The sequence below is a fragment of the Cetorhinus maximus genome, chromosome 7 (assembly GCF_964194155.1).
Source record: "Cetorhinus maximus chromosome 7, sCetMax3.hap1.1, whole genome shotgun sequence".
Classification (NCBI taxonomy): domain Eukaryota; kingdom Metazoa; phylum Chordata; class Chondrichthyes; order Lamniformes; family Cetorhinidae; genus Cetorhinus; species Cetorhinus maximus.
The window spans coordinates 82,153,220-82,174,259 of record NC_135885.1 but is presented as its reverse complement, the minus strand read 5'-3'; the positions used below and the strand labels follow the sequence as shown (position 1 = coordinate 82,174,259).

Sequence of the window (21,040 nt, the reverse complement as noted above, 5' to 3'; positions counted from 1 at the left end):
ACAGAGCTTCCTTTTTGGCCACTGTCAATATATGCCCACCTGGTTCACTGAGGAAGAGGTCTTGTTCCAGGGCCGTGTCCTAGGCCTAACCATCTTCAGCTGCTTTATTAATGACTTTCCTTCCAACAGATTCAGAAGTGGGGATGTTTGCTGATGATTGCAAAGTGTTAAGTACCACTCATAACTTCTCAGTTAATGAAGCAGCTGGTGTCCATATGCAGTAGGATCTGGACAATATTCAGGATTGGGCTGATAAGTGGCAAGTAACATTTGCGCTGACCATATCCAATAAGAGAGAATGTAACCATCTCCCATTAATGGCATTAACATTGCTGAACCTGCCACCATCAACATCCTGGGACTGACCATTGACCAGAAACTTAACTGAGCTAGCCATATAAATACTGTGGCTACGAGGTCAGGTCAGAGGCTGCGAATTCTGTGGTGAATAACTCACCTCCTGAGTCCCCAAAGCCAGTCCAAAATCTACAAGGCTCCAGTGATAAGTGTGATGGAGAGCTTTCCACTTGCCTGGATGAGTGCAGCTACTGCACCCAAGAAGCTTGACACCATCCAGGACAAAGCAGCCATCCACCACCTTAAACATTCACTTACTGCAACACTGCAAAGTGGCTACGGTGTATCATCTACAAGAAGCACTGCAGAAACTTGCCAAGTCTCCTTAAACAGCACCTTCCACAACATCCACCATCTAGAAGGGCAGCAGATGCATCAGAACACCACTGCCTGCATGCTCCCCTCCAAGTCACAGCATCATAACTTGGAACTATAATCGCTGTTCCTTGACTATTGCTGGGTCAACATCCTGGAACTCCCTAACATAATACTGTGGGTGTACTACACTAGATGGAATACAGTGCTTTAAGTTGGCTCACCAGCACCTTCTCAAGAGAAATTAGGGATGGACAATGAATGCTAGCTTTGCCAAAGATGCTTATATTGCATGAACAAATAAAATAGCTGCAGACGTCATCAGTGACTTGCTGTGAAAGTCTGAGCATCCTGAGTCACAGGTTCTCACACATATCCAGAGTGCTCATCTTCTACCTGTAGATCCCATGTTAGAAGCCTCGTTTCCTTCAAGTTGGATCTCTGTGCCCAACCCCTCTATCCTATGGAACAATATGTGCCTGAGAAGGCAGTTGGTGTTGCTCTTGGTGCTTTTGCTCCTCTCCTTCCTCAAAGGCATAAGGTAGAACTGCATAGCTATTCCCATGCCATGTTGAAGGCCAAGAGCAGAAAAGTGTAGATCAAGGTGACTGAAGTCTAAGATGGGTGGGAACTGACTTCCAAATAGTTGGAAATCACCTACCAAGCAATAAGAGCACACTTTTCAAAAGTTCTGTGAGCACCAACCTATCACGTAGGCATGGCTGCAGCTATTCAGTTTTGTTGTTCAAAGACCTCCCAACATGTCAGTTTCACAGAAGCAGCATTCCCTGCTGTGCTCCTGCCTGGTTAACCTGGCTAGTTCCACACAGCTCAAGAGGCCTGTGTAGCAGATCTTAAATCGAAAATGCTGGGTACGTCTTCAATTAATTACTTACATGGCAGCTCCAGAGGTTCCCAATCATTTGCAAACCGACCTGAGGTAAATTCGGAACTGAGCAGATCATGTTGAGTTCCTGACCTGCTGCCTGTAGCTTAGCCTGCCTCCCCTTGATTGTTGATCATTACTTAACAATGAGTCAGCCATTTTCAGATATATTGTATTATTAATTTATTTTTAATTATAAAAAGGTGGTATATTTTTGCAGAAGGCAAAAGCAAACCACTGCAGTACTTTGCCAAGCTTAATCATGAATAATCCAATGGAAGTCCATGGTCGTTAATGTCCTCTTGGGGCATGGTTCCTGAAGAAGTGTATTTTTAGAAGGAATACACATTTGAAATTAAGGATCTCAACCAGAAGGTTGGTCTTTTCTAAATTTTTTATTCTTTCACAGGATGTGGGCGTTGCTAGGAAGGACAGCATTTGTTGCCTATCCTTAATTGCCCTGGAGCTGAATGGCTTGCTAGGCCATTTCAGAGGGCAGTTAAGAGTCAACCACATTGCTGAGGTTGTCACAGTTATTCCACAAATATTCTAAGTGCAGCCAAAAGCTTTTAAAATTAGAACCACTGGTGTCATTTTTTAAAATCTCTAAACTAATCTAAAGCAGTCAGGCAATCCAGCACAAATGCTAGTTTTATTTGTGGCATATTATCTAAGAATTAGTATGTTTGGACACACTGTACAAATTCACAATGTAGTATTTGATATTAGGTATGATTTCTCCTATTTGCATTATTACACCAGAATGCTAACCAATAGTTGGTACAATGGAAAAGCTTCCATGTAAAAAACTAATAATATTGTGGATGAGGTACAAACTTGAACAAAAGATAACATTTATTGAGTGATTCAATTGAAGAAACTAATTTTCCAATTTGTATATAGTGATAAGTATTTTTATAAAAATTGTATTAATTTAGCCTATAAAATGGATAAATATGAAATTTATTTTATAAATTCTTACTAATATAATAAAACTAATACAAAATTTACAAAAAAATGAGAAACCATCTAAAATTCTAATCACCATTTACAGATATCTTCATCGGATGGAGCTTAAAATAAAAAATTACAAATAAGGTATTTATAATAAAATAGCATTAAACAACAGACCACTCAGAGAAGTTTATACATTAATACAAATATTTGGATAAGGTTGTAGGCTGTTCTTGATTGATTCATAGATCGTACAGCATCACTGGTGCATTTTTTTAGCTCTTAGTTTTTCCAAAGTTTTCTAGGGGAAAACAGAAACACAGCTTTCAGTAGTTTCATACATAAGTTTAAAAACTGGCCCTAGTAATCACAGTGAATGCACGTTAAATGTTTTGAAAGACTATTCCACCACATGATGAACCTGTATCGAACATGTATTTTATGTATTCCTTTAGTGTGACCAAAAGATATATCTGATTAACAGATGGGAGGTATTGATGTAACCTCATATGTACCTTGACTCATTGGCAAAGATACTATTAAGCTTTACAAAATCATTAGGTATGCATGGAAGGAGGAAGCATTTTACCCTTACTGCTGTGCTAGAAATTTCACAATTTGTTAAATGCATTAACTACAGCCAAAAGTGAGTTGAGGTGAGAGATCAAGGCAACATTTGACTGACCATCAAGGAACTGCTCGCCGACGTGTAAAATGATGCGGGATGACGTCGGGTGGAGCTCCTGACGTCACCCCGCGTCATTTCCATTTTCGGGTCGGCAGGGCTGCAGCTGAGTCAGCTGTGCGCCTGCCGATCTGTCAACGGCCTTTGAGGCCATTAATAAAACAATTTAGGTAATTGACAGAGCTGCCCGTCCAAGCTTAGGGTTGGCAGGCAGGCTGGGAGCCCGGGCGGGCTTAAGAAAAAGCATGAAACCTCATCCACGCGCAGGATAAGGTTTCATGAGGGTTTTAAAATATTTAATAAAGGTTTGGGTTAAAGTGATGGGCATGTCCCAACTCATATGAGTGTCACATGAGGGGACATGTCAGGGAAATTTTTAAAAAATATTTACCTTACAAGTTTTAATTCCGAGTTGATCTCCCTGAGGCAGCACTTAGCCTCAGGGAGATCAGTGCGCTCTTTTGCGCGCATGCACGAAAGAGCGCACTCCGTGCTGAGGGAATCCCACCCCACCCCCACACAGAGAGCACATAGCGCTTCCTGGCGGATGTCACGCTGGGCGGGCCTTAATTGGCCCGCCCACTTAAAATGGCAGTACACCCCCAATTGGGGGGCACCAATCGGAGACGCGCATGCCCGCTCCTACACTTCCCCGCCCAACGGGGGTGAAAATTTTTCCCTATATCACCATTCCTTCAACATTGCTGGGTCAAAATCCTGGAACTCCTTTCCAATAGCACTGTTGGTGTACCTATACCAGATGGACTGCAGCAATTCAAAAGAGCAGCTCACACCACCTTCTGGAGGGCAATTAGAGATGGGCAATAAATGCTCGCAATGTCAGTGATGTTCACATCCCATGAAAGAATAAAAAAAGTAACAGGTTGTTCAGCTGCCGCAAGATGAGAAACTGTCCATACTCACAATAGGGGCCACAGGACTATGGGCAGAATCTTACAGTTCCTGCCATTAGGTTTTCAGGTGGGGGGCCGTGCAATTCTGCTGGTGTCCTTGCTACCACCTACCCTTCCAATCTCGCAGCAATTTAATGGATTGGAGGGGGAGGGGGGGGGGAGGCCTTCACCCCAATTGAGGCTCTGGTAGCCACTTAAAGGCTGCTTCCTGCCTAACCGCAACTTTTAGGCCGGGGGGGGGGGTGGATGGGAAAGCCCAGTAGGTTTGCTTGGGCTCGCGTGGGAAGCGAGGTGGTTGGGGTGACACCTCCCTAATGGGCCCACTTTCCCGATCAGAGGGCCCCTACCAAGGTCTGCCCCCACCCTCCCCCAGGTGTACCCTCTCACCCTAGCCTTTGCAATCTGGCCCCGGTCTCCACAGAGTATTAACTGGCTGGGAGGCAGCCATCAGCAGCAGGAAACCCTGTCATCAGAAAAAGTAAAACCCAGGCAGAGTAGAAGCTGAGAGAGCAAGAGAGGCGCCACAAATGGGGTGGAGGCTTCTTTCAAAAGACACCTTCCAAATGGACACAAACTCTACCCAGAATGGCACAGGTAATAAATATTTTCGGTTCTTTACTGTAAGCTACTGCCACTGTTGACTCTTGTGTGTAAAACCTAAGAAAATACTGCTGTACCATACTGAAGTCTCGTCAATCATTGGGAAAGGGTAAAAAAAATCCAACATTTTTCATCAAAAAACATCAGAATTTTTTCGCAATTACTGTTTTCTTAGATTTCCCCATGTCAGACACCATCCTTGGTTGATAGAAAGGGAATATGTGTTTTGTTTCCAGGCCTCTGCTCATGATGTTCTATAAATGACTATTATCAAGTGCATGATAATATGAAGGGAAATTCGAGCTAATTATTTTTCTCCGTGGTGAACTACTGGTTAAATTCAAGTTTCTCCAAAATGCCATAGATTAAAGTTGGATAACTCACTGGGAAGATCAGGGCAAGTAGGGTAGAAATTGGTTTGGGTCTGATTTAGAGGCTGAAGGGTTGATGGATATTAGTCCTAGAGTCTCATCAGTATTCTCAGCATGATCTCATGAAAAACTTTTTCATCCAGAGGGTGGTGGGCGTCTGGAATTCGCTGCCTTTATTGGTGGTTGAGGCTGAAACACAACTCATTTAAAAGGTACCTGGATCTGTATCTGAAGTGCTGTAACCTGCAAGGCTACGGACCAGGTGTTAGGAAGTGGGATTAAAATGAGCGGCTAGTTTCTTTATCCTCTTTTTGGCTGGTGCAGAATGGCCTCTTTTTGCACCATAACTTTTCTATGGTTCTATCTAGTAGCGTTGGTCATGCCTCCATCGGAAGCTCAACTGCTGACTTCTCCAACAGCAGGCTTTGGGAAGTCCTGCAAGGGCTGGATTGGAATGGATGGGCGACTGCAACTCAGGAAGTTACAGGAGCACTCATGTTTGTCCTGGCTCCACAAGAACATTAAATAAAAAAAACTTATTTTTCATTGACCACCACCAGGCCACTCAGCGGTAACTAATCTCACAAGGGGTCCATCAACAGGTGTTAGTCCCTGATTTACATAGAACACCTAAAGAAAGAACCCCATAAATTTAGCAATGGGACAAATGCTTGTGCAGATTGAGCTACTGCTACTAACTTGGTATGCTCTGCGCCTGAATATCGGGCTAAACGCAAACCAATTTCTAATTTGTGCAGCTACATTACAGCTCTGTTGTTTGCCATTATTAAAAGTACTATTCACCTATAAATAAGTACTATAGTTATTCAAGAGAATGGAATTAAGCCACATAACCTCTACCTAGCATAAGCAATTATTCAAAGAAAAGCACACCAACCTTGTCATTGGTCTTTAAAACTAAAATATGAGGCCGGGAAAGCAAGGAAGCAGCAGGCAGATTATCCTTCCTAAAATTTATTTGGATTCCTCCTACGTCATTTCCCAGAAATGCAGACTGAACATTTACCTTTTGGAATTCTTTTGCTTTCTCACGATTTCTGGCACATACTATTTGTCTGGTCACCTCCTTTTTCCTGTTTTTCACCTCATCAAGCTGGCTGTAGAGACTGCAAAGTATGAATAATATGCTAATACAAGGGAATTAATAAGTACCAGCACAGAGCAGATATGGAGACATTAATTAAAATTAGTTTAAACAAGGTATCAACTAGATTCTAAAAAAGGGAATAGAACTTAGATGGATCATGGATGAGCAGCTGACACTAGTTGCTTGCAATTGCTGCACTATGTGGGAACTTCAGGACACTTCATGTACCTTGGGTGACCAGGCGTGCAGGAAGTGTCTCCAGCTTGAGCTCAGAATTTCCGAGCCTGAGGGGCAGCTAGAGTCACAGTGGAGCATCAGGGAGGATGAGAGTTTCTGGATTGTACGTTCCAGAGGCAGAGAGATCAGGATAGTAGATGGGTGGTCATCTGGAAGAAAAGGTAGAGGCTGGAAGTTCAAGAATCTTCTGGGTGTGTGACACTCTCAAACAGGTACTCAGCAAAGGAGACTGCTGGGAGTGACAATACCTTGAAGGAGTGCAGCCTAGACCATAGCACCAATGAGCAAGGAAATGCAAAAATGGGAAGAGCAAAGAAAGGAAATGCACTTGTTATAGAAGATTCCATAGTTATGGGATCAAGCTGGTGCTTCCGTAACCGTTATCGTGAATCTCACATGGTGTGCTGCCTCCCTGGTGCCAGGATAAAGGACACCACAGAGAGGGTGAAGAATATTCTGCAGGGAAAAAGGGAGTGAGCCAGAAGTTGTGATGCACTTCGGTACCAATAACAGAAAGAGAGCAGGTATTGAGGTCTTGCGGTCAAGACTTTTAGCAGCCAAGGAGCAAGTTAAATAGTAGGACCTCAAAGAAGGTAGCAACCTCTGGATTACTCCCAGTGCCACACGCTAGTGAAAGTAAAAATAATAGGAAGATAGGGAGAATCAATGCATAGCTCGGAGCATGGTGCAGAAGGGACAGGACATTGAGAACTGCTCTGAGGCAGGAAGCGCCTATTCAAAAGGAACAAGTTGCACCTCAACAGGACTGGGACCAATGTGCTCACAGCAAAGTTCACTAGCTTGGGTTTAAACTAATTTGGTAGGGAAATGGGAACCAACACAGAAGTAGAAAAGAGGAATAAGGTGCATAAAGGAGTGATTGTTATGGATAGTACTGGGGAAGAAACTAACAGTATGTTACATAGGAGCAGACTAAGAAGAAATACAAAGACAGGTTTACAACGTATGTAAATGCACAAAGTATGGTGATCAAGACTGGTGAGCTACAAGCATAACTAGCCATGTGGAAAAATGATAAAAGAGCTCTCTCTAGAGAGCGAGCGAGAGAGAGATAGATAGAGAAGCAAATCTGCAGGGAAATGAGAGATGTGCAAGAGCTACAGTACAGAGTGGTGATACTGGGGACTTTATTACCCAACTACGTACTGGGATAATGTTAGAGTTCTCTTTGGAGTAAAGGAAATTGAGAGGGGATTTGATCGAGGTGTATAAGATTATGACATGTTTAGATGAGGTAGGTAAAAATCTGTTCCCATTCACTGATTGTACAAGGACTAAAGGATACGGATCTAAATTTTGGGCAAGTAATGCGGGCGGTGGGGGTTATATGAGGAAGAACAACTTCTTACACAGTGAGAGTTAAAGACCTGGAACTCTCTGCACCTATGTGGGCGATGGAAGTGGAAACAAAGAAATTCAAAATGACATTGGATGGGCACTTGAGCGAAATAAACTTAAACGCTGCAGGGGAATGGGACTGATTGGATTGCTCTAGAGTGCTGGCAAGAATTTGATGGGTCAAATGGTCTTCTGTGCTGTAACAACTCTACGGGCAGGGTTTTCAACTCGGCGTGCGGATGCGCGCTTGGCACGCACAAGTGTGAAATAGCGGCGAGCCCATTAACAGCCAACCAGCGTGAAATCGCGGGCGGCGGACCATTGCACAGCCGCTCCCGGGCCTGCCTGCTGTGCCTGCCCGACAAGGGGAAAATCCTACCCTGTGACTCTGATAAAAAGAGACTAACAATCCAGGTACAGAACTTAGTTTCCCAAACATTTAAAATGAATTCATGAAACTAGTTGAGCAACTAGGGATCCTTTTTGTGAACCATAGTATTAAAGCGTTAATATGAAAGTTACTAAGGTGCATGATTTTTTTGTACTTGTAATTAACAACAGCAAAATCAGAAGTGGTATTGGCATTTTTAACCTGGTTACAGTGATTAAGATCAAATTTCTCATTTCCACCTCATTCAAACACAAACGCCAAGGAGTTATGCTTGGGATTTTCAGAAAACCTAATTAAGTCTACCTACATTTATTCCTTTACATAGTGGTATTGAAGGTACCTAAGAAAACAACTTGCAAAGCAGGCAGGTTTGGGCCAGGTTCAAAGTAAAAAACATAAAAATCAGCAACTGGGGTGGTGCAGGAAAGAGGCGGCAGTGGTAGGGGGTGAAGTTAGACCATGAGGGGGTAAGTGAGGCTGCAAGCGAGAGAACAGTTTTAAACCTATCAACAAAGGAATACTCAGCTAGCTGGGAGCTGAAAAACTTGAAGTCACCGAGTTAATTAAATCCTTGCAAATGAATGTGGAGTCTCTAGCTTAAGGCTGCATAAATTCAGGAGTTAGTGCCATTGCATTGGGGAAAAAGTACTAGATGCTATAGTAGTGAACACTTAACTGGATAATTTAATACTGAACAGTTTTATTTCATTAAAAAGATTTGCATTTATATGTTATCACATCTCAAAGCATTTCACAAACTGAATTACTTGAGGTACAGTGACCGTATTAGAGACAAACATGCAAACATTTTGCATATACTAAGATCCCACGCAGTAATGAACAACTTGTATTTTTGTAATGCGTTTTATGATCTCCATACATCCTAAAGTACTTTACAGTAAATGAAATGCTTCAGAAGTGTAGTCATTGCTGTAATGAGGGAAATGTAACATGGTAAATAATCAATTTAGGGGAGTCTAGGACTAGGAAAAATAATCTGAAAATTAGTACCAAATCTTTCAGGAGTGAAATTAGGTAACACTTCTACATACAAAAGTGGTAGAAGTTTGGAACTCTCCTCCGCAAACACCAGCTAATGCTTGATCAATATTGATGGTAGTTCAATATCAATGCTAGATTAATTGTTAAATTTAAATCGGAGATTGAGATCTGAGATGCAGTGAACAAGGATAGCAACTTTTAACTAAAATCTTTTGGCTTTTTTCACATGCACAGCTGTGTTTAGGGCGATGGGTCAGTTATTTTGGGGAAAAAACTTTTGTTGCTAACTTATACTTGCGCTAATTTAAATAGTGATGTCTAGGAAATTCATGGTTTCCTTGTGTGTTGTAGTTTTACATTTAATGGAGGGGTGATTGTTGAGGATATTGTGAATTCTTCTAATTCTTCTTCCGTGCAAGTCCAAATACCCAACATGTCAATACAAATACAGAAGGTAATGTTACTACGTGACATCACCTAGTAAAAGAGAATAAAAAAGTAGCCCTTGAGAAAATCTGAAGAAGATCCCTTGGGGGAAAAAAAACCCTGATTCTAAAAGGCCCTTGATATGATAGTACAAGATAGACCAATGAATCAGGTCAAAGCATGTCAAGTCAGGCAACATACAGCAGAAAGGATAACTAGCTGGCTGAAAGACAGAAAGCAGAGAGTAAAAGACGATCTATCCAGAGTGGCAGATGGTGGGAAGCAGGGTTCCACAAAGATCATTTCTGGATATGTTGTTGTTTTTCCTTTGGAATGAAAAGCAATTATTTCTAAAGTTGCAGATGACGCCAAATTGGAGGGATCGTCAACTCTAAGGAGCATTGCAATAAGTTACAAGAATACATTAATAAGCTTTCAGAATCTGCATATATTGACATACAAATCTCAAAAGAGATAAGTGAGGCAATCACTGCCTTGGCTCTAAGCTCTGGAATTCCCTGCTTAATCCTCAGTCTCTCTCTACTGCTCTCTCCTTTAAAGTGCCCCTTAAAACCTATCTCTTTGACCATCTGCTATAAGATCTCACACAGCTTGGTGTCAAATTTTGTTCAGTAATGTTCTTGTGAAGCTTCTTGGGATAGTTTACTACATTAAAAGATGCTATGGCAATGCAATTTGTTGTTGACATACTGATGAAACATCTAGTCACCCTTCAGATTTGGTTTTTGGTTATTCAGTTGTGGTTTAGATTTATGTATATGGCTAAACTTCAATATGCAATCTAATCTAAATTTATTAAAATAACAATGGGGCACAGAAAAGTATGTACTAACTTCAATTGTGATCACGTTTGCTATTATTTTTAAGTACATCATACCTATAATGTAAGGGAGTTAAATGGTTTAACAGAATTCTACATCCACTTCTACCATACCGAAATGTTCTTTGTCGCATCTCTACTTCTACAGCCTTTCTGTCTTCGGGAGTAGAGACTTTCACTTCCCCCACCATCTTCAACTGGGCTGTTACTGACGATGATGCTGACGAGTACAGGAAAATGAGTGAGATTAAGACTGTATGTCAACTCGTTTTTGAGCAAATAATGAAAAAAGGTACAGGACAATTCTTACCAAACAAAGTCTGTTCTTGTTTTAAAGGCATTGATTTATTGCGTAGTTCATTAGAGTTCACTACTCCAGATTTTTCCTTTCTTTTCATGTCCTCCACTCGTTTTGCAGAATTTGCAAGAAATTTATGTTTTTTCTTCAGAATTGCTTCGTTCAAAACCTTAGCAGGTGATTCAAACTCAAATATCATAACTGGAAATAAAAATTTGGTGAAAGTATTTAATAAAAATTCTCTCTATCCTGAAACAAGAATCAGGTTGTTGTGAGCTATTGTAACAGAGGGATTGACCCACTTAAAATAAATAGTTAAATCCCGTTAAAACTGTGGACAAATTGTGGAATTTCATGTGAAAATGTCCACTATTGAAAATAAATTGTTTAAACTTCTGTTACAAGTTAATTTTGCACTATAATTTCAAGGACTTTTAAATGATTGCACAGATGATTTCCATGGCTCCACCATTGCTTCTGCTAGCCTTCAACTTCCCTTGCCTCATCTCTATTTTACGAACGCTACTATAACAAATGCTCTTTTGAACTTTCCTCTCCTGTTCCTCGGCTTGAAATATGAAATCCTTTCTCTCATCACAGGTGCCTGTTTTATTTCAGATTTCCAACATCCATGGTATTTTACTTTGCTATACATTTGAAGTAAATATCAGAAGGATAAGAGGGGAGTTGAGGAGGAATATTTTCACTCAGAGGGTGATGGGATCTGGAACTCACTGCCTTAAAGAGTGGTAAAGGCAGAAACACACACTGCATTTAAAAGAACAGTTAAGGTAACCACTTGGGGCAGAATTTTGCCGATGGCGAGCAGGGGGCGGGGCCCGCTTGCCGACGTGTAAAATGATGCCGGATGACGTGGGCGGAACCCCCGACGTCACCCCGCCCCATTTAAAATTTTCAGGAAGGCAGGGGCGCAGCAAAATCAGCTGCGGGCCCACCAACCTGTCAATGGCCACTTAAGGCGATTGACAGGATCATTTAACCATTTAAAGGACCTGCCCGTCCAACCTTAAGGTTGGCGGGCCAGCCAGGAGCCCCAGCGGCAAATAGAGAAAACATGAAACCTCATCCAGCAACGGGATGAGGTTTCATGTAGGGTTTTAAAAATTGTAATAAAGTTGTTCTGTAAATTATGAACATGTCCCAACATAAGGAATTTTTCTTTTCTCTATTTTTAATAGTTTTAAAAGTTGAAGCGGTCTCCCTGAGGCTGTACTTAGCCTCAGGGAGATGTGCGCTCTTGTGTACAGGCACGAAAGAGCCCACTGTCGATTTTAGGGATCCCCCCCCCGCTGCACAGGGAACGCATAGCGCTTCCCGGCGGACGTCATGCTGGGCGGGCCTTAATTGGCCCGTCCACGTAAAATGGCGGCGCGGCCTGCTTTGCTGGCGGCGATCGGCTCAGCGCCCGCCGGCGATTGGGTCGGGCCTGCCCGCCCGACAGGCAGAAAATTCTGCCCTTGAGGTTTTCGTAACATACAGGGCTGCAGATCAAAAACTGGGGTTGGGATTAGACTGATAACTTTTATAGCTGGCATGGAGATGATGGGCTGAGTGGCCTTCCTCTGTGTTGTAAATCTTTCAATGTTTCTAATTAAACATTTAGTTTTTCATGTAATTCATCCCATTGATGAGTTTATTACTTCCTGTTACCACCAATAGGCAGAAAGCAAACAACCTTTCTAAAGTCATTTGCTATCAGCAAAAAGAAAAATGTACAACATAAAACTTTATTTAGAAGAAACAATGCAATGAATCAATTGTACAAGCTAAACATTAAAAAGTGTCAGCATTTTCAACATTAGCATTCTTAAGTTATTTTTTCATACCTGCTGGACACTTTTGAAATGAAGATTCTTCGTTATTTACTTTGTGATTTGCAACTGTTAAGTTGTGCAAGGTAGAAATTCTGTGATCTGTGGTATTAGACTTTGATGGCTGCAACCCACTTGACTATGTAAAAAGATGGAATACTTATTATTCTATATGACTTACAAAAACAAAAATATTAGGAAACAAACAAGTTATAACTCAGTTGGAACACCACAGTTGAAATGGATTCTCTAACACCTGGGGGAGATGGTGGCATAGTGGTAATATCGGATATTATCATTAGCATTGCCAAAAATATTACAAGACATTACCTGCTCTTGCCTTGTTTCAATTTCATTGTTTCAATTCAAACTACAAAAACGGATGTATTCCAAAGCACTATGTAAAGATATAAAATTATCCTCTGGAATTTCAGATGCACATTAACAAATAGTTGTGTGTTTCATAAGTGAATGGATATTTGTAGAGATACAATAAGTTTCAAATACTGGCTTAAACCAGCTTTTGAACTAGAGATTTGAGGTTTGGATTTGCTCTATTTACGCCTCTTTTAATTCATCCAAATGAAGATGAACACCACTGTTGAAATGGATTCTCCAGCACTTTCAGGCTTTGCACATCAACAGCCATACTAGGGCTATGTTCAGGCATATTCAGCCCCCCATCCCCACCCCGTTTCTTCCCCCTCCCTTTTGTTTTTTTCAATAATTTATATAGATTTTTCTTTTCCCACCTATTTCCATTATTTTTAAATCTACAACTGTAATACCTTGTCAGCCTTTCCACCCCACCCCCACTAGAGCTGTACCTTGAGTGTCCTGCCATCCATTCTTAATTAGCACATTTTCTTAAATAATATCACCACCTTCAACACCCCTTTGTTCCTTTTGTCTGTGACATCTTTTGATTATCTGCTCCTATCACTGCTTACTTGTCCCTACAACCACCCCCCCCTCAATTTTTCTCCCCCCTCCACCTTAAACCAGCTTATATTTCACCCCTCTCCTAACTATACTCAGTTCTGCTGAAGGGTCATGAGGACTCGAAACGTCAACTCTTTTTTTCTTCTCCGACGATGCTGCCAGACCTGCTGAGTTTTTCCAGGTAATTCTGTTTTTGTTTCAGCCTTTATAATCTACTTATACATATAGGGCAGAATTTTCTGCCTGTCAGGCAGGTGGGCCCAACCCAATCTCTGGCGGGCAGGGAGTCGATCCCCGCTGGAGAAGCGGGCCCCGCCGCCATGTTAATAAATTTCACAAAAACTTTAATAAACTTTTTTAAAACCTTCATGAAACCTCATCCCGCCGGTGGATGAGGTTTCATGTTTTTTTTCAGAAGCCCGCCGGGGCTCCTGGCCTGCCTGCCAACCTTAAGGTTGGACGGGCAGGTCCTTTAATTGTTTTAATCGTGTCAATGGCCTCAATTGGCCATTGACAGGTCAGCAGGCGGACAGCTGATCGCGCTATGCCCCTGCCTTCCTGAAGGTTCCGCCCCCCCCGATGTCATCCCGCGTCGGCGAGCAGGCCCCGCCCCCTGCTCGCCGATGGAAAAATTCAGCCCATAGTTAGAGAGTAAAAGGAGACTGAGTGTCATAAAAACTAAAGCATATGTGCAAAGATATTCAGCGTGTGGAAATTAGCACTCAAACTTTGAGTGAAAAATAAAATCAGGGTTTTGTTTGGAGTGACAAAATAGATAAATAGATAAGGAAGAAGGATGCCAATTTTAGTGGCATTTTAATGTTTAGCTTCATTCCTGCTGACAAGACAATATAGTCAATTTGATAAGAGATCAGGAGATATAAAAAGGAATATCACATCGCCTGGGACTCTAGTACAGACTCCGTAATTGTGGGAAGGAAATAGAAGAGAAAATTTGCACACAAATAGGAATAATAAAATTATCTTTCCAGAAGATTTTAATTACTTACTCAAAGAAAATTGAATGGAGTTCTTAAACCACCTGCAAGACTCCTTCCTTAAGCACTACAAAGGACAGATGCCTTGCTATATCCAGTTATCAAAAACTAATTAGATCAGGTACATGATTTAGGAACAGGGGGCTTGATCTACCATATAAGCAGATCATGGTTGACCTGCACCTCAACTTGACTTTCCTGTCTTTGCTCCATAGCCCTTAATGCCCCTAACTAACACAAATCTATCGATCTGTCTTGAAAGCTCCAATATCAGTGAGCATCTCAAGATTAGAGCTGCTAAAATTATATGCTTAAAAAAAAGGTACAAACAGAAATAAAAAGATACAAAAACCAAGGGCACTAGATTGGGAAAGGGTAAATTTTAGGAAGCTGAGGAGGGAATTTGCTGAAGTGGAGTGGAAAGTGAAATTGGTGCACAGGGCTGTTGATCAGCAATGGGATATTAAACGGGAAATAAAAGCCTGAGCTCAATCCGTCCACTTCCTGTTTTAATGGAGATGTGCAGGGCACTGGCAATCTACTCACTCCCAAGAGACACATCACTCATTTAAGTATTCAAATGAGGCTGTATACCTCAAATTTTTTTTCCTCTGTCCCAGCCTTGATGTTGTCTCGCCAGGTTTCCTGGGCCCAGATAACATTCCCTGGTAATGATGTATTCTACATGTTTTATAGAACCGTGGCTTACATTATACCTGAATTTCAACAGCTTGTAGATAACTACAATGCAAACAAATGTTAATTCAAAAGTGCAACAACATTAAGTTATTCATGTCTGAATATTTAGGTTCACTAGCATGCAACATATCAAGAACAATCACATGGTGCCTATTACTTCTAATATTTTTCCTTATGATTTATTATAGTCCTGGTCAGACTAATAACCCAGCAACTTTATAAAAAGGGTTTTGTAAAGGAAGCATCTCAGAACCTGATCTGCTGATGTAAAGCAGTGGAAGGAATGCATTGCCTCACATGTTGCGAGGCATTGAAGAGAGAAGATGATAATGGATTACATTTTTTAAATTTTAAAAAGAAACCTTTCTTCTGGTTCTTGCCTAGATATCATGTCATTTTTTAAAATCTTGATGCATTAACTATACTATTGATAGATACTTTTAATTTCTGGAATCTAATGAAGGAAGGTACCATACCATGCAGTGCTTTTTATAATTCACAAGTTACTTGGCAGCACATTCACCCAAAATTCAAGTTACATAATTCTTCACTTCCCAACACACTGGCCAGGATTTTCCCATCGGCGGTTTGGGGGCGGGGCCGGCTCACCGAGGGGAAAATGACACGGGATGACGTCGGGAGGAATCCTGCAGGAAGGCAGGCAGACAGCGAAATCAGATGTCCGTCCACCGAACTGTCAATGGCCAATTAAGGCCATTGACAGGCTAATTAACCTTGTTAAAGACCCTGCCCGTCCAAGCTTAAGGCTGGGGGGCAGGCCAGGAGCCCCAGCAGGATCCAGATTATTCATGAAACTTCATCCACTGGCGGGATGAAGTTTCATGTCCGTTTTTAAAAAACTTAATAAACTTTGTGTTTCTTATTAACATGTCCCATCTCGTGTGACATTGTCACATGAGGGGGACATGGTAATAATTTTAATATTTCTCTATTTTTTGACTTTTCTTACCTGTCAGTAAACTCCGAGACAGCACTTTGCCTCAGGGAGCAGTGGGCTCTTTGACAGGTGGGGAATCCCTCCAGCCCCCGCACAGGAAGCGCTATGCCCCGTTTCGGCAGCGGAGTTCGGCTGCTTGCCCGCTGCCGAGCCAGTGGGACCCGCCCGCCATCCGAGGGCAAAATTCTGCCCACTAGTTGTATTGGTCACCTTATTTAAGGAAGGATGTAAATGTGTTCAAAGGTTTACCAGACTAATACCTGGAATGGGTGGGTTGTCTTATGAGGAAAGAATGGACAGGCCAGACTATCAGCTGGAGTTTAGAAGAGTAAGAGGCGATTTAATTGAAACATGAGATCCTGAGAGGTCTTGACAGGGTGGATGTGAAGAGGATGTTTCCTCTTGTGGAAAAATCTAGAACTAGGGGTCACTGTTTAAAAATAAGGGGTCACCCATTTAAAACAGAGATGAGGCGAAATTTTTTCACTCAGAGGGTCGCAAGTCTTTGGAACTCTCTTCCTGAAAAGGTGGTGGAAGCAGAGTCTTTGAATATTTTTAAGGCGGGTTGGATAGATTCTTAGTAAGCCGGGGGTGATAGGTTAGCAGGGGTAGATGGGACGCAGATTTCAGGTTACAATCAGAGCAGCCATGATCTTATTAAATGGTGGAGCAGACTCGAGGGGCTGAATGGCCTACTCCTGCTGCTTGTTCGTACGTGACCTTTGATCTTTCATAGCCTAAAAGTGACACTTTTTAGGTCAGCTCTCAGCTGTAATTCAATATCTAGAAAAAGACATTTTCTGACAATAAGTGGAAATTACTCAAAACATCTTAATTCTAGCAAAGGATAGTGGCGTTACTGCATACAGCCTAATGTGCTCCAAAGCAGAGCTGAAACCATTGCACAAACCTAAACATGGAATCAGAAAAGCTTCAAAATTCCACAAGGTCAATTATTTAAAAAGCAGTTTGGGGATTCTAAATCAGAACAATAAATAAATGGTTGTAATACAAAATCGGCTAATTTTAAAAAAAAGCCAAGTTTGAACACAAATATTCAAGGGTCAAAAAGTTCTGTACATAAACAAATTAATTGTTGCATTTCACAAGAATGGAAATATTTATTCAAACAACATTATTGGGCTCCAGAAGAACTATTTTTTCAACAAAATAATAAAACCAATTGTGGCTTTGTTTCTCATGTGGTGTATCATCTGATTAATTTTCTTAAATGCAGTAGCCCAAGGCTAGTACACCCCATTCAAACATTAGATAATTTTTTTGTCTTTAAATAAAAACAAAAATTAAATGCACTGCAATAATTCACCATGGCTTCTAAGACAGCACCTTACAAACCCACGACTGCTACCATCTGGGCAAGGGCAGCAGACACATGGGAACACCACCACCTGGAAGTTCCCCTCCAAGTCACTTACCATCCTGACTTGGAAATACATCACCATTCCTTCACTGTTGCTGGGTCAAAATCCTGGAACTCCCTTCCTAACAGCACTGTGGATATGCCTACACCACTTGGACTGCAGCGGTTCAAGAAGGCAGCTCAACACCACCTTCTCAAGGGCAATTAGGGATGGGCAATAAATGCTGGACTAGCCAGCGACACCCACATCAGATGAATAAAAAACATCTAAAATATTTGCATCTGATGAAAAAATGGAGACCACATAGATGTATAGAGAGTAATATTACATTGAGTAATATTGCAGTTGTACACCATGGTTATGTGCATTTATGGCAGTTGAGATTATGGGTAATTGAATCATCTTTAAGCATTGAAGGGATTGACTTTGATTCGCTATTGTCGAAGTTTCATAAAAATTTCATTGTAGTTATCGAGCAAAATGCCTTTCTCATCTTCAACTTTGCAATAGTTTAGTGGACAGTCACTAAAAATCCTTTTGCCCCATAATGTTTCTTTATTCAATTTTAGAAATTAATACTTGATACAGCATCTTTTCAACTTCAATCATATTCAGTCATAGATTAGGTACTGCTAGCGTTGTAATATTTTGCTGTATTTCTAAATTTCCAACTCTGTGGGAAAGCACTGTTTTCAACTCTGCTTTCATCCACATACTTCCAACAAACCATCAAGGACAGGGGAAAAATGAACTTGCATCGAATAATTTTGTGGTGTGTACAGTATTGCTCCAGTGTACTGTACCAGCTCTAAATAATATGCATTGCAAGTTTAATAATTTTCTAGCAGTGACGTAAGGGCAGAGATGCATAACCAAAACAAACAAACCTTCCCAGTAAAAATGTAGGGTATAGCACCTTCAGTACACTTGGAAATTATAATCATAAATATCGCATACATGTCAATTTCCAATGACCATCAACTGGCAAGGTATATTTAGTACATAACATGTATCCCAAATATGCAAAAAAAGCCTCTTAACACTCTTAAAAAAAAAAAATTAGTAATGCAGATACAGTTATGTTTGTCTCTCATGGTTATATATGAGCTGCATTTTCTTTTAAAAACTGCATATAGGTATCAGACTTTACTGAATTTTAGTTAGTTACTTGGCCAATTGAGCAATACAGTCATTTAGGGCTACATTCATCATGGAGTTTGACAGCAAAAGTTATTATGAGCTGTCAAACTGTCGTGCATAAAATTGTAGTCTCAAAGTTAGTTATATCTATTAACATTATAAGTTGACCCGTGCAGCTGAATTTTGCTTACGGGTAGGGAATACAAGACAATTTGTAGATCAAAGGTGTGAAGCCAAAGGAATAATGCTTATTTGACATTTCACCTGAGAAAAAGCTTGGAATTCATTCAGTTCATTTTTAGTTGTCAGATTTTCAATTGGAAACTCCTTTCCTAGTTCATCATCTACTAAAGTTGAATCATTCAACGTCAACTGGGTCAGTTCAGGTTCTTCCAGGATCCCAACATCTGGCTCAATCTCCTAAAATGAAATTTATAAAATGGACCATTAGAACTCCCTGACATCAGTTGCATATATATATATATATATAATGAAGGAAAAATCCCAAGAACATGGCTGATAAAAATGAACTACATTCAATGCCACAATCAGGCTTCCTAATATTACAACAATAAAATATTATAAAACATTTCCTTGACAGCAGTGCTGTTGAAGCATTGCTCAAGAATGACTGAACTGTGCCCCCAGGAGATTAGTGTTTTTGAATGCTTAAGTTTTATAATTAACAATTCTTCAATTAAAAATCATTACCATTGTAAGTCCTGCTCTGCCAAATTTGTAGATATTTGTACATATGACTGTTTGATATTCAATGTATTTTGCCAGTCATGAATTGTGGTCCGCTTATTTTAAAATAATACTTTTAGAACAAGTAAGTAATATTTATGTAAAAGGAAAACACATTCACAACGACAGCCAAAAATAGCTTGTATATAAACAGTCGCTTCTATAGCAGAAACATTTAAAGAAAAATCTAAGGGGAACAGAAAAGCACAATTTCTCCCACAATACTTTTTCCTCCCTCTACCCAGATCTCTCTACTTTAAACCTCACTCCCAAAATAGTTTAATGGGCAAATATAAAGAGGAAGAAAGCCATTGGAAAGGATTTAACATTTTTCTTATTGTTTGGTTATTGTTATTTCAGCAGTAGTTTGTAAACTTGAAAGCTAGGCCCAAAAGGAGGGTTTTAAAAGTAAAAATAAAGATTTTCTTTAAAAAGTTAGGAAATCCTATACATAAATAAGTTGCAAGTTTGAAAGGGGCAATATTGCCTGTTCTTTTTTTCTCTCTCACATTCCCTCTCTGTCACAGACACAGCCAGAGTCACTTTACCTGCACCGGATCTGCCGTCATCTTGGCTTCCCTTTCTCGTCTCTCCCATACTCCTGCAATAACAATTTCCTCTCCCTCCTGCCCTTGCTGTTCCTCCAATCATACATTCTGTCTCTGGAGGAGCAGCAGGATCAGGGGAGAAGGAACATGTGACTGGAGAAGCTGCAGCAGTCAGCATGGGAGAGACAGAAGTTGTGACTGGAGGAGCAGCTCCTCATTTTCTGTCCCTCACAGTCACTGCTCCTCCAATCAAGCTCTGCATTATTTTCCCATTCTCAAAAAGATTCCTGTGCCTGCGATTGTTCAGCCCCAGATCATGGAGGAGCCATAATGTAAAGTAATATTGTGACTTCTCTTGAATTTTTTGCCTGCCCTGCCTTTACTTTGTTATGGGCTATGTATGATGTTACGGGCAAATTCGCTCGCCGTCCTGTGTATTTTGAATCTTGTTTGGCAGGCACTGACAGCACAGGATCAGGACCATTCAGTCCCTCAAGCCTGCTCCATCATTCAATTAGATTATGGTTCATCTGCATATCAACTTCTGTTTCCTCTTGATACTCATACTTCATGAAAAAAAAGTGATATGTGACAGGATCACTCAACTGAAATTAAGGGAACAATGTGATCCCTTAGAGAAAATAATGATTGTGTTCTTTTGTTTGAAATAGTACAAAAATTATTGTGTCAGAGACATGTACCACACACACATACATACATATATGCATACACACACGTGCTATATCACAACTGTGATATGCAACATCTTAAATTTGTTAAAACTATAAAATATATTGGTAACATTTCGTTCATTACTAATATAGGCAAAGTTATAAATTCAATTCCTTTAATTGCAGTAAAGTTTAACTTAACATTAAAACTGAAACATGCATCTGAAAGATTGGGGAAAAAATCTGAACTTCAAATTTGGTAGGATGGTGTTATAATGGAGGGGATGATCCAGTGAGTTATCATATTTTTAAAAATTTTCTGTGACCTGGGTTCATACTTCACTCAGGACAATGATATCAAAGTATCCTCTTTGCTGGT

General features: G+C 40.6%; 1 protein-coding gene across 3 annotated transcripts in view; it reads right to left on the bottom strand.

Moving 5' to 3' along the window:
* Nucleotides 1-2,191: 2,191 nt before the first annotated feature.
* cep295 (centrosomal protein 295) overlaps nucleotides 2,192-21,040 on the bottom strand; it is a 115,326-nt gene continuing 96,477 nt past the window's right edge. For 2 of the 3 annotated variants that reach the window (XM_078545766.1, XM_078545767.1), the window contains exons 25-30: nucleotides 18,960-19,115; nucleotides 12,592-12,715; nucleotides 10,757-10,945; nucleotides 10,504-10,666; nucleotides 6,110-6,209; nucleotides 2,192-2,813 (exon numbers count right to left, since the gene is read on the bottom strand). In XM_078545766.1, coding sequence (XP_078401892.1) covers nucleotides 2,772-2,813; nucleotides 6,110-6,209; nucleotides 10,504-10,666; nucleotides 10,757-10,945; nucleotides 12,592-12,715; nucleotides 18,960-19,115 — 774 coding nt within the window. In that variant the 3' untranslated portion in view covers nucleotides 2,192-2,771. The remainder of the gene's footprint in view (nucleotides 2,814-6,109; nucleotides 6,210-10,503; nucleotides 10,667-10,756; nucleotides 10,946-12,591; nucleotides 12,716-18,959; nucleotides 19,116-21,040) is intronic. The other variant, XM_078545768.1, reaches the window with a different exon arrangement.